Here is a 13057-nt window from a genome sequence, read left to right as displayed (position 1 = left end):
GGTTGTAAAAGCCGGATATTCAGTGGGAAGGGGTAGCTGGGGTCTTAGCTACCTTGGCTTTAACACTCAGTATGACCGAGGGGATGTTCCCGTCCCCACCTTCTCCCCTAAGCGTGTTGGCACCTTCCCCTTGAGGCCTCATGGTTTGGCAGTCACTGTGATGGTGACGTTTACTGGAGCCCCCGGGGATTCTTGTGCAGGATGCGAACCTGGGGTGGTGGGTGGTGGTTCAGTGCCTACAAAGAACAGACACAAGCAAAGGAGAGAGAGATGCCCTGGGGGTGCCCCAGATTGTTCCCAGAGGACAAGAGAGACTGAGCATCACGCATGAAACTCAGGACTGTTTCCTGGCTTTGGGGATAAAATCGAGCTTACCTGTCATTGCCTCGGGGCCACCCCTTGAACCCCGATATTGGTGACTTTGCTCCCTGAGGGTGAAGTGTGAGAGTAAAGTTAGTGGCAATTACACTCTCCCAGCCTTCCTGACCTCCAGAATGACTGGGCTTCCATACTCACCTGGGAACAGGCAACCGCCCAAGGCCGGTAGGAAGAAAAGGAAGAGGTGTGTTTCTTGAGCAACCAGCACAGGTGTTGGGAGAATAACCCTCCCTTCCCTGACACTCAGGAACCCAGAAGGGGGTGGCCCTAGATGCCCGAGGTTGGGGGTTGGAGCCCTGATGGACATCTAGCACTGGGGAGAGGTCACAACTAAGGAAGAGCCTAGATTCCTTGCCCAGGGGAGTCTATATCTTATGGGGCCACCTTACAGGGTCAAGCAACCCCGCCCTTGAGCTTCCCACTCACAGGGGAAGGTGTCCAGGTGGCGGGCAGCATACTGGAACACCAGCAGAGAGGTCACCGTTGCCACTACCATTCCTGTGCCTGCTGCATCCAGCACTGCAGGATAGGCGCTGAAGGGGGTGGTCCGCTAGGCGGGGTTGCACGGGATAGGTTTAGAGCCGCTGCTGAACTTGGCAACAGCGGCTTATAGGGTACCAAGCAGGCTATGCCCTGCTCATCCGGTTCCCCCTCCCCCTGAGGTGGGTGATCAAGAGCAAGCCTTGACACAGAGAATCTGGAGACCAGGTCTCTCCCCAGGAAAGAGATGCTCTGCGTGCCTGTATTCTTGAGGTTTTGAGTCCCCAGCCAAGCCCCCTACATCTGGCACAGGAGGCAGCAGGCCAGTTATCTCAGCAGCCTGGGGCTGAAGGAAAGGATGCCTTAACGCAAGGAATTCCCAGCGTGGAGAAAGAGCAGCAGGAAGCCAAGAGCCCACCTCTGTCCCAGGAGGTGAGACTGAGGCGCAGAGTCAGGCCCCCATCCTTATTTAATCACCAGCACCTGCACCTCCCCTTTTCCTATTTCTTCTGATTCAAGCCGACTGTGGCTCCCACCCCTAGGCCTGGGCCTCCAGAACCTCCCCGGGAGGGCACGGAGGGGAGAGATAGCAGTGGGGGTCACCTGAGGGGAGGGTGCAGAAGAGGACAGAGGCTGGGGGTGGAGGGACTCAGGAGGAAGGAAGCGAAGGGACAGAGTCGGGGATGCCGTGGGGACAGGAAGATGCCCCCGGGTTCGGTTCGGTGGAGCAAACCTGGGTTGCTCCACGGCGCTAGCCTTACGGCACCTGGTGTCTTCACCTCAGAGGGGTATCCAGCTGTGCGGTGATTCAGAGCCAGGACGTGGAAGGCATAGAGGACCCCCGGGTCCAAGCCCCCCGGCCGCCGGCCACTGCTCTCCGGCTCGATGTCACCAGCTGCCGTCTCCCAAGCCCCAGGAAAGAGATGCTCTGCGTGCCCCCGGGCCTCGGACGGCCCATGGCAGCTGCACCTCGCTCTGGCGTCTCCCGTAGGTCAGGCGGCTGACGGTGAGGTGACGTTGGGGGTAGCTGGATATCCCGGGGCGAGGGTGGATACACACACAGGCGTGTGCGCACCTAACAACAACCATGTCCGCGCGCGCGTGCGCGCGCATGCTTATTACGGTTTTGTTGAGAAAAGCTGGTGACGTGCAGATCGGGGTTGTAGCGTTGACCACTTCCGTGTAGTTTTAGTCTGTGTTACCCTAGACTTACACACTGGCCTCAATTTCCTCCTCTACAAATGGAGGAACAGGAGATTACTCTGACTGCGTGGCGTCCTTTTTGCCTGAACTCAGGTGCATCCGATTCACGTTCACGTGGGGCTTGTGCTTTCTGAGGCCCTGTGTCTGAGAAAGGTAACGCCTCCAAGTTTTGGAGCAGGGAATCGCTGTGCCTTTCCACCTAGAGGGCGATGGCTGGAGGTTCCCCATCCCCCCCTCCACACGCACGCCACCCCTCACTCACTCAGCACCTACAGCAGGATGCTCCGACTGCTGTCGCCCAAGGCATTTCGGGCCTTGCACTGGCAGGTGTGGCGTGCTGGGTGCGCATCCCGGACACCCAGGCGCAGCTGGGCACCCTCAGGGTGCAGCATGAACCCCGAAGTGCCTGGCTCCACCTGCCGTTGCTGGGATCCCAGCCAGAGGAGCTGGGCAGCTGGCGTGCCCCCGAGGAGGGCACATCCCAGCCAGGCGTCTCCCCCCCTCCAGCACTGACACCCAGGGCTCAGCCACTGCCAGCTGTGGGGCTTCCACAGGGACGGAGAGGGTAAGGCTAGAAGGTGCCCCCTGTGTCTGGGCTAGTGGGGAGGCTTGGAGGTGAGGTGCTGGCCGGCAGTGGAGGAGATGGTGGGGGACAGAGGAGACGGGGCCTGTGGGGTTGACAGTGAAGCCTGTCATGGCCCGGTCTGCCTCCTCTTACAGGCTCTCATTCTATGCCGAATTCCTGTCACCATCTGCTCCAGGCTTTACTGATAGCAGCTGTGTTCCTCGATGCTCCTCTCCCACCCGACCACAGAGCAGCTCCTACAGGTGGGGCCCCTGCCCTATTCACCTCTGCATTAAGCACCTCCTCCTAGCACATGGCAAAGGGCCTCCTTCCCCCTAAAGGCCCACAACCTCTCCACCAGGGCACAGGACCGGACCCATAACAGGTGCTCAGTTTTTATGGACTGACTCCTAGAGACCCAGGGTTTCAGGTGTCCATGAATCTCCTATGATGGAATTTCCAGTCCCGAGACTGAGTAGGAAGGGAAGGAAATATTTTGAGTGGTGGACCTCCCTGCAAACATGCTGGTCACCCAACGTTTGGAAACCAAGATATGAATCATTTTGTGAGAATTGTTCTATGTGACAGCTCTGCTGCTTGCTTTTCTGAAATTTTTACTTCAATATTTAATTCTTTTTTTCTTGAGTTGGCAATAAATAGGACTGCCAGGGCCAGACAAAGACAGAGAAAGAAATCAGACCAAAAACGAATAGAGGGAGTGGGAGAGGCAGAGAGAGACCTCTGGCACCTGAAACATTAATGCAAGTCAAGAATATAGTCGGGCACATTTCATGCAAATTGATGCAAATGAGGGTGACAGGATCCCTCATGGTCTAGATGGTGCTGTCCAGTAATGGCTCCCCCTCCAAACACACATGGGCCTATTTAGCACTTGAAATGTGGCCAGTCCACGTTGAGATGTGCTGTCACTATAAATACACACACCAGATTTTGAAGACAGCACGAAAAAAAAAAGAATGTAAAATATCTCATTAATAATTTTATCATTACATGTTGAAATGATAACATATTGGATATATCAAGCTAAATAAAATGTTTCACTGTTTCTTTTTACTTTTTTAAGTGTGGCTACTAGAAATTTTTAAATTTTATATATATATATATATATATATATATATGGCTCACATTATATTTTTATTGGACAATACAGACCTAGACCCAGCCCCCTGATTGTATGGATCAAAAACTTTGAGTCCCTGGGAGGTGAGGTGACACAGTGTCTTGACTTACTTTGCATTCCAGCACAGCTGTCCCCCAGAGCCCCTCATCCTGATTCCAAAGGGCTGCTGCTCCCACCCTGCCCCAGAACCGAGTCTCCAGCCCCCACTCACCTAGCTGGAGCCGGCAGAGGGCGTCGGGGACCCTGAGTGGGCGAGTGCCCAGGCACGTGAACTCTCTGCCAGCCAGGTCGTCCTGGGCCTGGAGGAGGTGGACGGCCAGCGAGGAGCGGCTGCTGGTGCCGAGGTCGGCTGCCATCCATCAGACCAGCTCGGCACAGCAGGGAGCTCCAGGCCACTCACAGCTCAGCATGATGAACTGGTCTCTGATTGTGGCCATGGTCCAGCAGGTGGGGCTCCAGAGGGGCTGCCCTAGGTAGGGAACACGGCTCGGCATGGCCCTACAGGAGGAGGAGTGGCCGGCAGGCCTACCCATCCTTCCCTCCTTCATTTACTGTTTCACTCACTCATTCCTCCATGTACAGAGTCACTCAATCATTTATTCATTCTCCATTTATTGAGGGCCGACCATGTGCCAGGGAAATAGTGGGAACAGATGCTAAGCAAACAATTGCAATACAATCTGATGAGTGCTAGAGTACAGGTAGAAAGACAGACGCTCTGGGGCTTCAGGGAGGAGGACTTTGAAGACAGGATGACATGTAAACTTGGTCTTGGTAGACGGGTAGGAGTTTCCAAGGCAGAGAGAAAGCCAAAGGCATATTTCAAGACCAACATGCAATAATAGAGTGGTAGAGGTAGAGGGTCAGGTCGATGAGCGCCTCCCTGGAGGCTGGGAGACGGTAAGGAGGGTGTTGCAGGGCTCTAAGCCCGGACTGAGGACAGGGCACAGTGTGGGTGGAGACTGGGGCTGGAGAGGAGAGAAAAGCTGGGAGGTGGGGACTGAGCAAGTGCTGTCACCTCCTCATTACACGGCAAGTCCTGGAGCTTGTGGTCTGGAGTCCCTCCCCGGATCCCAGGGTCCCACTGGTCTGGCCCCTGCCCACTCCTCTGCCTAGAATGGCAGAGCCCTGCTGTTTCCTGCGTGCACTCACAGGGCGTGATCCGCAGAGGGCAGGCAGAGCTGGGGCTGGGTGCCGGCTGGTGCAGGTGAGGACCCTGCTGCTGGGGAGCTGGGTGGCTGCGTGACTCCAGGCGACATTGCCTGCTTCCTTCTGCTCCTACCTCTTTCCCAAGAACCGCTCACCTGTCTCCTCCACAGTCCTCAGTTCACAGTTTGCACAGACCACCATCCTTAGTGGACATCGTTAGACAGAGCCCTAGCTCCTTAAATCCTCTAGACCAGCACTGTTCAATAGGTAGACGTGTGCCACAGATGTGTTAAATTTTCCAAATCTCAAAAAGGAAAAATAACCAAACCCAACCAAGCAAAAAAACACCAATAGTTTTTAAAACAATTTTAATAATATTTTTGGTTTAACCAAACATATGCAGAATATTATAGTTTCAAGGTACAATAAAAAGTATTGATGAGCCCATATATATATATTAGATTAAGTCTTCAAAATCTAGTGTGCATTTTATACTCAGAGCACATCTCAGTCAGGTTCAGCCACATCCCAGATGATCAAAGTCATGCAAGTGGCTACCCTACTGGACAGCGCAGCTCTAGACTATCACAGACCACTGATTTCATTTTTAAAATAAAAAATTTTTTGGAAAAAATGTTTAGAAGTTAATTAGCTTCATGTGTTCTCCTCTTCACTGAAATAACTATTCTAGTCTTTTGTCCACTTTTGTATGGATTGCTGCTTCTTCCTCACTGGTTGTTTTGGAAATCTTTATGTCTTCTGAAAAGTAATCCTTTGTTTGCTATGCGTGCTTGCTTTCAACAGAAGCTTCTGATTTCTAACTTCAGCTTCTCAGCCTCAGACTTAGCACCAAATTGTCACCCTCTCTTCCCACTGTGGCCCCCTCCCTGTTTCTTCAGGGTTCAGCCAGTCAAAGGTAGACCTTCTGAGCCACCCCTGAAATTATGGGTAAAATTGTGACTATGAACGTATGCACATTTTCCTGGTAAGAGGGGCCCATGACCTTGAAAAGGTGCAAACCCCTTGTACTAGAGCCATATTTGGCACCAATGGGTACAATGCCTTGAGCTCCTGCCTACTGGAGCCTCTTGGAGGGCTAGGGTACTCCTAGGGGCCCTGAGGTGTGTCAAGAAGCCAAGCCCAGGTGGGTAGGTGGTTGCAAGCCCTGACCCCTCCCCCAAGACCATTCTGACTCACAGATGATATCCAGGAAGGCTCATCACTGCTCAGCCAGTTGACGGTGTTGTGGGCAGGGCACATATACCAGCCCAGGTGTGTCCAATTGACGGGGTCCAGCTGGATCAGATGCTTCGTGACCCCTACCAGGGCCTCTCCAGGACCTCCGGTGCCTGATGCTACCAGGCAAAGGTCACGGGCTCTGTGACCTCCCACACTGCACATGTGGCCACCACGGAGGTCCCCTCCTCTGGGGACAGGTCGCTCAGCTGCACCTGAGGCTTTGATACGGGCACTGGCCAAAGGAAGGAGAGGCCCTGTGTTTGTTATCACAGACCCGGGTCATGCCCAGCTGTGTCCAGCAGCCCAGAGCTTGCTGGCAGGGTTTGGCCTACCCACCGGGCCCTGAGCATCCCTTCTTCATGATCCCAGGTCTCCCCACTGCCTGGAGGAGGGCCCCGTAGAACCCACGCCCAGCAGAACACAATGGGAAACACATGCAAACAGATGCAAAGCAGCCTGCAATGCAGCTCAAGCCAGCCTGGGTCCCTGGCCAAGCCCCGCAGCCAGCATGGCCAGAGCAAGGGCGGGGTGGGCGGTGTGGAGCTGGCCTCCGGCCTCGTGTCGGGCCTGGCACAGGAGGTGGCCGTGGGCCCCCTTCCCAGCTCCCCCAGCACCAGGCTTCTGTTCTGTAGACTCACGCACGGCCCCCAGAGCCAATGCCCCGGCCTCCGCCTTAGACTCCGCTCTGCTGGTGGCGGCCACGAGCTGCGGAGTCAGTGGGCCTTGGGGGGCGAAGCTCCAGAAGACCGCCGGGGGGCAGGCCGGGAGCCACAGCCCAGCTCCACGGAGCCGCCCTGCACTCCTCGGGTGGAGGGGGCCTCCTCTGGTAGTCCTGGGGTCGCCTGGGGCTGCCCTGGAGACAGAGGCAATGCAGGCTGGGCAGTTCTGGGGTCCCCTGCTCCCCGTCATCGCCCAGAATCTCTGTTACCGGTCTGCAGGGCGGGCTGGCTGCGCAGGGTTTGACAAGGCAGCATAAGCCCTTTTGGAGTTGGTGGACAAGAGACGGTTTCTGCGGGAGCCCACGGAGCTTCCCGTCAGGCTGTGCTGTAGAAGTGGGTGGGGTGGGACACTGGAGCAGAGGTTCCCATCAGACCTTTTGGAAAGCTTGATAAAAATGTAGATTCCTGGGCTTCATCCCAGACTACTGAGTCAGAATCCCCTGGGCTGGGGGGGAGGGGTCAGGGCCCAGGAATCTGTATTTTAACAAGCATCCAGGAGTCGATCTGATGATCAGCCAGAAAATGACTCCCGAGACTCAGGAGATGTACGTGGCCGCCGGCCGTTCAGGCCCCAGAGATCGCTGAGTAAGGAACCCAGGGGGATTCCAGACCCACTGCAGCAAAAGGAAGACGACCCCAGCCTGCCGTCAGCACATCGAGCATCCACTCGTCAGCTGTTAATTGCGGAGCACGTGCTCCAGGCCAGGCACAGGCTACAGTGCCAAGTGAGCCACTCATCCCCGCCCTCATGGAGCTCCCAGTCTCCCAGGGAGTCAGGCAGTAAACAGTCATCATGGACAAGGCAGGCCAGCAGGTGTTCTTTCCTGCTCGGGGCCCAGCATGGAACCCCAGGACCTGCCTGAGCACCCTGTTCTTCTGTCCCTTGTGGTCAGCATACTGTGAAGAGCCTCAGCAAACTTAAGAAAATAAGTGCGTCGGAGGACAACCGAGCCACGGGGCTCATTCGCACTAGCTTCCGTGGACTGAGTGCCCCCCTGTGCCGTGCCCTGCACCGGACTCTTCCCCTGCACCACCTACTGATCTTAACTGTAATGACAATGACATCCCTCCAGACTCTGAAACATGAAATCACTTCGTCTAAAGCCACACAGTAGGTGGAGGAGCTGGGATTGGAGCCCTGGTCTAACTCCCAACTTCAGATTCTCCCCGCTGCTGTCCCCGCAGCTTCCACAGAGAGAGAAGCAGAGGAGACCAGCATGGAGTTGGAGGGAAGGGATCAAAGGCAAGATTCCGATGTTTAACTGATCAAGAAGAAAGACATGTAGCGACTTCCCTGGCGGTTCAACGCTTAAGACTCTGAGCTACCACTGCAGGGAACGTGGGTTCGATCCCTGGTCGGGGACCTAAGATCCCACATGCCCCAGGGCACAGCTAAAAAAAAAAAAGGAAGAAAGAAAAAAGAAAGACATTTAACCCAGAAACTGGTTCTTTCCAACCTCATGGACCCTGCTTTGGCCCACGCTACCAGCATCTCCCACCTAGACTATTGCAAAGGTCTCCCCACTGTTCCCAGCTCCCTGAAAACTGTCAGCTTTGGAGGGAACTTTCTGAAACCCAGATCTGACCATGTCACTCCATGCTTACTCCCTGACAGCGGCCCTCAGCATAAGCTCTAATGGCTTGTTAAGGTAAAGCAGAGTGCTCTCTGTGCCCTGGCCCTGCCTACCCACCGGCACAGAGTGGCCTGAGCATGACTCGCCTGAGGCCCCTGGATGCAGCAGGCAGAGGGGTACCCGCTGCAGGAGGCTAAGTGGTCAGCTCAGGGCCCTCTGACCCACCGTGGCCCCGTCTCCCTGGGTGGCTGCCCCTTCGAGGTTCCTGCCTGGCTCTTGGGCTCCCTGGAAGCCCAGCTCTGGAAGAATGGGGGGTCTGGCTCAGGTTGCCAACCTGGGCCCTCCCTACACCTCCACCCCTGATCTCCTGTTACCCTCACTGTCCCAATTACGGATGAATTGTTTACCAGATGATTCACTCCATCCATAATGCAGAGTAGTGCAGGGCAGGACCAGGCTGGGGCAGACCTGGGGGAGAACCCTGTACTCTCTGAACTTTGATTTTAATGATATTATGAAATTAGAACGCCGAGCGTGGAGGTGAAAAAGGCCCCAACCTCATCAAGTCCAACCACCTGCCCAGTGCAGGACCCCCGTGTGCAGCCCTCCAGACCATGGAGATCAGGAGGTGCAGACACGCCTTTAAATGCCCTTTGACCCCTCTCATGTTTTCCTCAGGTTTCGCGGGGAGAAGCTGGTGGAGTGTTGCCAGGAGCTCTGGACTCAAACATCTCCAGAGTTTGGATTTGGCTGACGACCCCTGAAACTTTAGGACATTTCTGAGCCTCTCTGAGCTCTAGTTTCTTCACAGATTAATGGGGATAATAGTACCTCCTTTCTTGTAAAGATTATTGTGAATATTAAACAAAAAACTCACACTAGCATTGGGGGGCTTCTTGGGCTCTCATAATGTTCTATTTCTTGTCTTGGGTAGGGGTTACAGTTTACAAGCTGTACATTCATTTTATAAATATACTATTACATATGCTTGATAAAATTCACGCACACACACACACACACACACACACACGAATAGTGCCCAGCACAGAGTCGGTGCACCAGCTTTCAAGCTCCTAGCTAGATGTAGCCTGCAAAGTCAGGGCCCTGGGGCTGGAATGGAGACCAGCTTTCCTGCTGTCCAGGGCTCTCTGAATCCCAGCACTCTCTCTCTCTCCCTCTTGCTCTCAGCATGTCCTGCTGCCATAGCTGTCTTTGAGTGACAGCCTGAGATGAGATCAGAGTTTTCCATTATCTGATGGAGGGGCTGGGGGGAGGGTGAGATTCCTGGACCCCAGTGAGATGAGCTCTGATGTCTGGTGTCAGGTTCCTCAGGGCTCAGCTGGGACAGGAGCTGTCAGAGCTGATGCCGGGCAGGCTCCTCCTGGGCCCAGAGATGCTCGCCGTGTGCTCTCGGCCTCTCACTTGTCCTAGGACAATGGACAGCCGGGTGTCCCACTCTCACTTAGCCCACGGCCAAGTTTCCTCCATGTTCTCCACAGGGTCTTCTGCCCCCATGCCATCCTAACTCAGCTTTGAGCAGAATGGCAGATGTCCCTGGGGGTCAGGGTCCTACCTAGTGGGGGTGGCACTACCCTATTTGCCCTACCCTATTGACTATATCCCCCCTCATTCTGATCCCCCCACCCTAACTGGGAAAGCATCAGAACCCTGTTAGACGTTCTTTGGGGAGCAAAGAATGGTGATCTAGCACTGTCGTCCACCTCAGGGTGGGCAGCAGCCCCTGTGTCCAGAGAAAACGTGAGAATTCAGGCAGGGTAAATCAGGAAAACTTTAAAGGAGACTCTGGCTCGTAACGAGGGTTTGTGCTGGCCCTGCAGTTAACCTATTCTGCTTGTGGAATCAGCCTCTCTACCTTTTCTCCCCCAGCCTCTCTACCTTTTCTCCTCCAGCCTCTCTACCTTTTCTCCCCCAGCCTCTCTACCTTTTCTCCCCCAGCCTCTCTACCTTTTCTCCCCCAGCCTCTCTACCCTTTCTCTTCTGTTTCTCCCAGGATCACAGAAGACTTGGGAGCTGCTGTTGAACCCACTGTGTCTCATGGGGGACCCTGGAAGGCAGAGTCGGGGAAGGAGGTTACTTGTCCAGATTCTCCAGAGAAACAGAACCAATAGGATGTGTGTCTGTAGAAAGAGACTTATTGTAAGGAATTGGCTCAGGTGATTATGGGGCCTGGCAAGTCCCAGGGTCTGCAGTCGGCAAGCTGGAGCCCAGGGGAGAGAGCCGAGGGTGTAGGTTCCGGTTCAGAGACTGGCAAGCTTGACACCCATGAACTGCTGCTGTTTCAGTTCGAGTCCAAGGGCGAGAAGAGACGGATGCCTCAGCTCCACGTGCTCAGGCAGGAGCAGTTCCCTCTTATTTGGGAGAAGGTCCACTTTTTATTCTATCCAGGCCTTCAGCTGATGGGACGAGGCCCACGTGAGTGCGAGGGGGAACATTTTACTGATGCAAATGTTCATCTCATCCAGAAACACCCCCCCAGACACACCCAGAATAACGTTTGACCGAATATCTGAGCCCCCAGCCCACCCCCAACCCGCCATGGCCCAGAGAAGTTGGCACCTACAGTTCACCTGGCTCTGCCAGGCCAGGATCCCGGGCAGAGCTGCAGCCTGTCTGGAAGGGAAGAGGAGGCATGACTGGAATGGCAGAGCTCAGGGCCCCAGAGAGACAAGCTGAGGGTGTCCTTCATTTTTTTAAAAAAATTGATTAATTAATTTATTAAATATTTATTTATTTTTATTTATTTTTGGCTGTGTTGGGTCTTCATTGCTGCACGCGGGCTTTCTCTAGTTGCGGCGAGCGGAGGCTACTCTTCGTTGTGGTGTGCGGGCTTCTCATTGCGGTGGCTTCTCCTGTTGTGGAGCACGGGCTCTGGGCACACGGACTCAGTAGTTGTGGCTCGCAGGCTCTAGAGCGCAGGCTCAGTAGTTGTGGTGCACGGGCTTAGTTGCTCCGCGGTATGTGGAATCCTCCCGGACCAGGGATCGAACCCGTGCCCCCTGTATTGGCAGGAGGATTATTAACCACTGTGCCACCAGGGATGTCCCGGTCCTTCACTGTTGAGAGACAAAAGAGTACAGTGATCAGAACACAGCGTTGCCTCTTCATCACCGTGTGATCTTGCATCAGTGAAGAGCAAGGCACTGTGCTGTATACGGTTGGTGCCTCCCTTTCTCCCCTCCTTTCTTTTCCAAGGAGCGTTAGCTAAGCCAGCATAACCTGCTACCATTCTTTGCCCTGGGCGTGCTCCGTGCCGAGTCCCTGGAGCAGATAGAGCTGCAGGCTCTCAGGTTTTGGTCCCAGCTTCTCATCTGCCACTCCTGCTCAGACCCTATGAGCTCCACCCTCACGGTGGGACCTCCATCCACAGCCCACCTGGTTCCAAGGGCTCCCATCAGCACCCACATTCATTGCTTTCGGAGATTCCGGAGGGAGGGAGAGGAGATAGTGTGAGTCAGGAGCAATGAGGGGTCAGCCTGCAGGGGTCTCTCAATTAAACTTAGAAAAGAGGAGGCATGAGGACGTGCTTGAGGACCCAGACTCTTGACTAGTTTGAGCTGAAGTTTTAGAGAACCAGGCGGAAGGCTCCGAGTGGGTCAGTGGGACCTCCCTCGCAGCACAGGAGTCCCCACTGCAGCCTTCGGGACACGTGCCCTTCAGCCTCTGCCCTTGACCAACGTTAAGTGGGCAGTGTACTACAGCACGGCCTTGGGCAAGCAACGCGCCTGCTCTGAGCCTCATCGTCCTCATCTTTAAAACGAGCATAATAATAACGACCTCTTCAGGGTATTGGAGAGAGAGGATGCAGCCACACACATCCGGCACCTCGTAAGCCCACGGTCCACAGTGCACGTTCAGTCAATGCTCGTTCTCGCCCTCTTTGTGTTTAGGTTGAACTGGAATCTGCTTTTCTGACACATCTATCCTAGGGGTTGAGTTCCTCCCATGAAACTTTGCAAAACGATTCAAATCCCTCTTCCAAATGAAAGTCATCCAATATTTGAAACAGCATGTCCAGCCCTCCTCTCCTCCACCTGGATGGTAATCTGAGCTCCCAACCATCGCCAGGCGTGTGATGGGTGTGCCATGTGTTTTCCACCCTCCAGGAGACAGCACTGCTGTCCACATTTCGCGAATGCACTCAAATTCTCTCCTCTCTTTCCCCCGACGGCTTCATTCCCCACGCCCCACTTGGCTCCCCACCTTTGGGCCTCTTCCATTCTGTCCCCACCCACCTGAAGCTATGTCACCTCTGAGCTGACCAGGGGTCCGTGGAACCGCTAAGTTCCTTCTCTCTGACAAGAAGACTCAAAATCTTTCTCAGTTACGTACTGTTAGGGTTTTATTTATCAGTCCAGTAAACATTTGTTTCCTGGTCACCATGTACCAGGGCATGTTGACTCCACTGCTTTGCTGGGCCTTCACCCAGGCCCATGAGCAACGCTGGACAGAACTCAGCACTCTGAGAGGACGCAGCCTCTCCGTGGGGCTCCCCGATCCTTGGACGAGGGAGAGCTGTGGTGCAGCAACTGTCCAGGTTTCCGGCCACTGCCTCACTTTCCAGGAACCTCCGCAGCGCTATGGGCAGCAT

General features: G+C 54.7%; 1 protein-coding gene across 1 annotated transcript; it reads right to left on the bottom strand.

The window, feature by feature from the left end:
* Positions 1 to 138: 138 nt before the first annotated feature.
* VSIG10L2 (V-set and immunoglobulin domain containing 10 like 2) lies at positions 139 to 13057 on the bottom strand. Its single transcript, XM_033407043.1, is given in 21 exon segments — positions 139 to 236; positions 376 to 424; positions 587 to 620; positions 801 to 928; positions 1620 to 1776; positions 1778 to 1885; positions 2320 to 2561; positions 2563 to 2606; positions 3979 to 4236; positions 4601 to 4700; positions 4920 to 5045; positions 5839 to 5852; positions 6114 to 6134; positions 6137 to 6259; positions 6262 to 6387; positions 6647 to 6754; positions 6757 to 6796; positions 6798 to 6907; positions 6910 to 7008; positions 8595 to 8747; positions 12892 to 13057. Coding segments are annotated over 21 exon segments (2304 nt in total).

This window comes from Orcinus orca, chromosome 8, assembly GCF_937001465.1.
Source record: "Orcinus orca chromosome 8, mOrcOrc1.1, whole genome shotgun sequence".
NCBI classification, from domain to species: domain Eukaryota; kingdom Metazoa; phylum Chordata; class Mammalia; order Artiodactyla; family Delphinidae; genus Orcinus; species Orcinus orca.
This window is presented reverse-complemented; position numbering and strand designations above follow the sequence as displayed.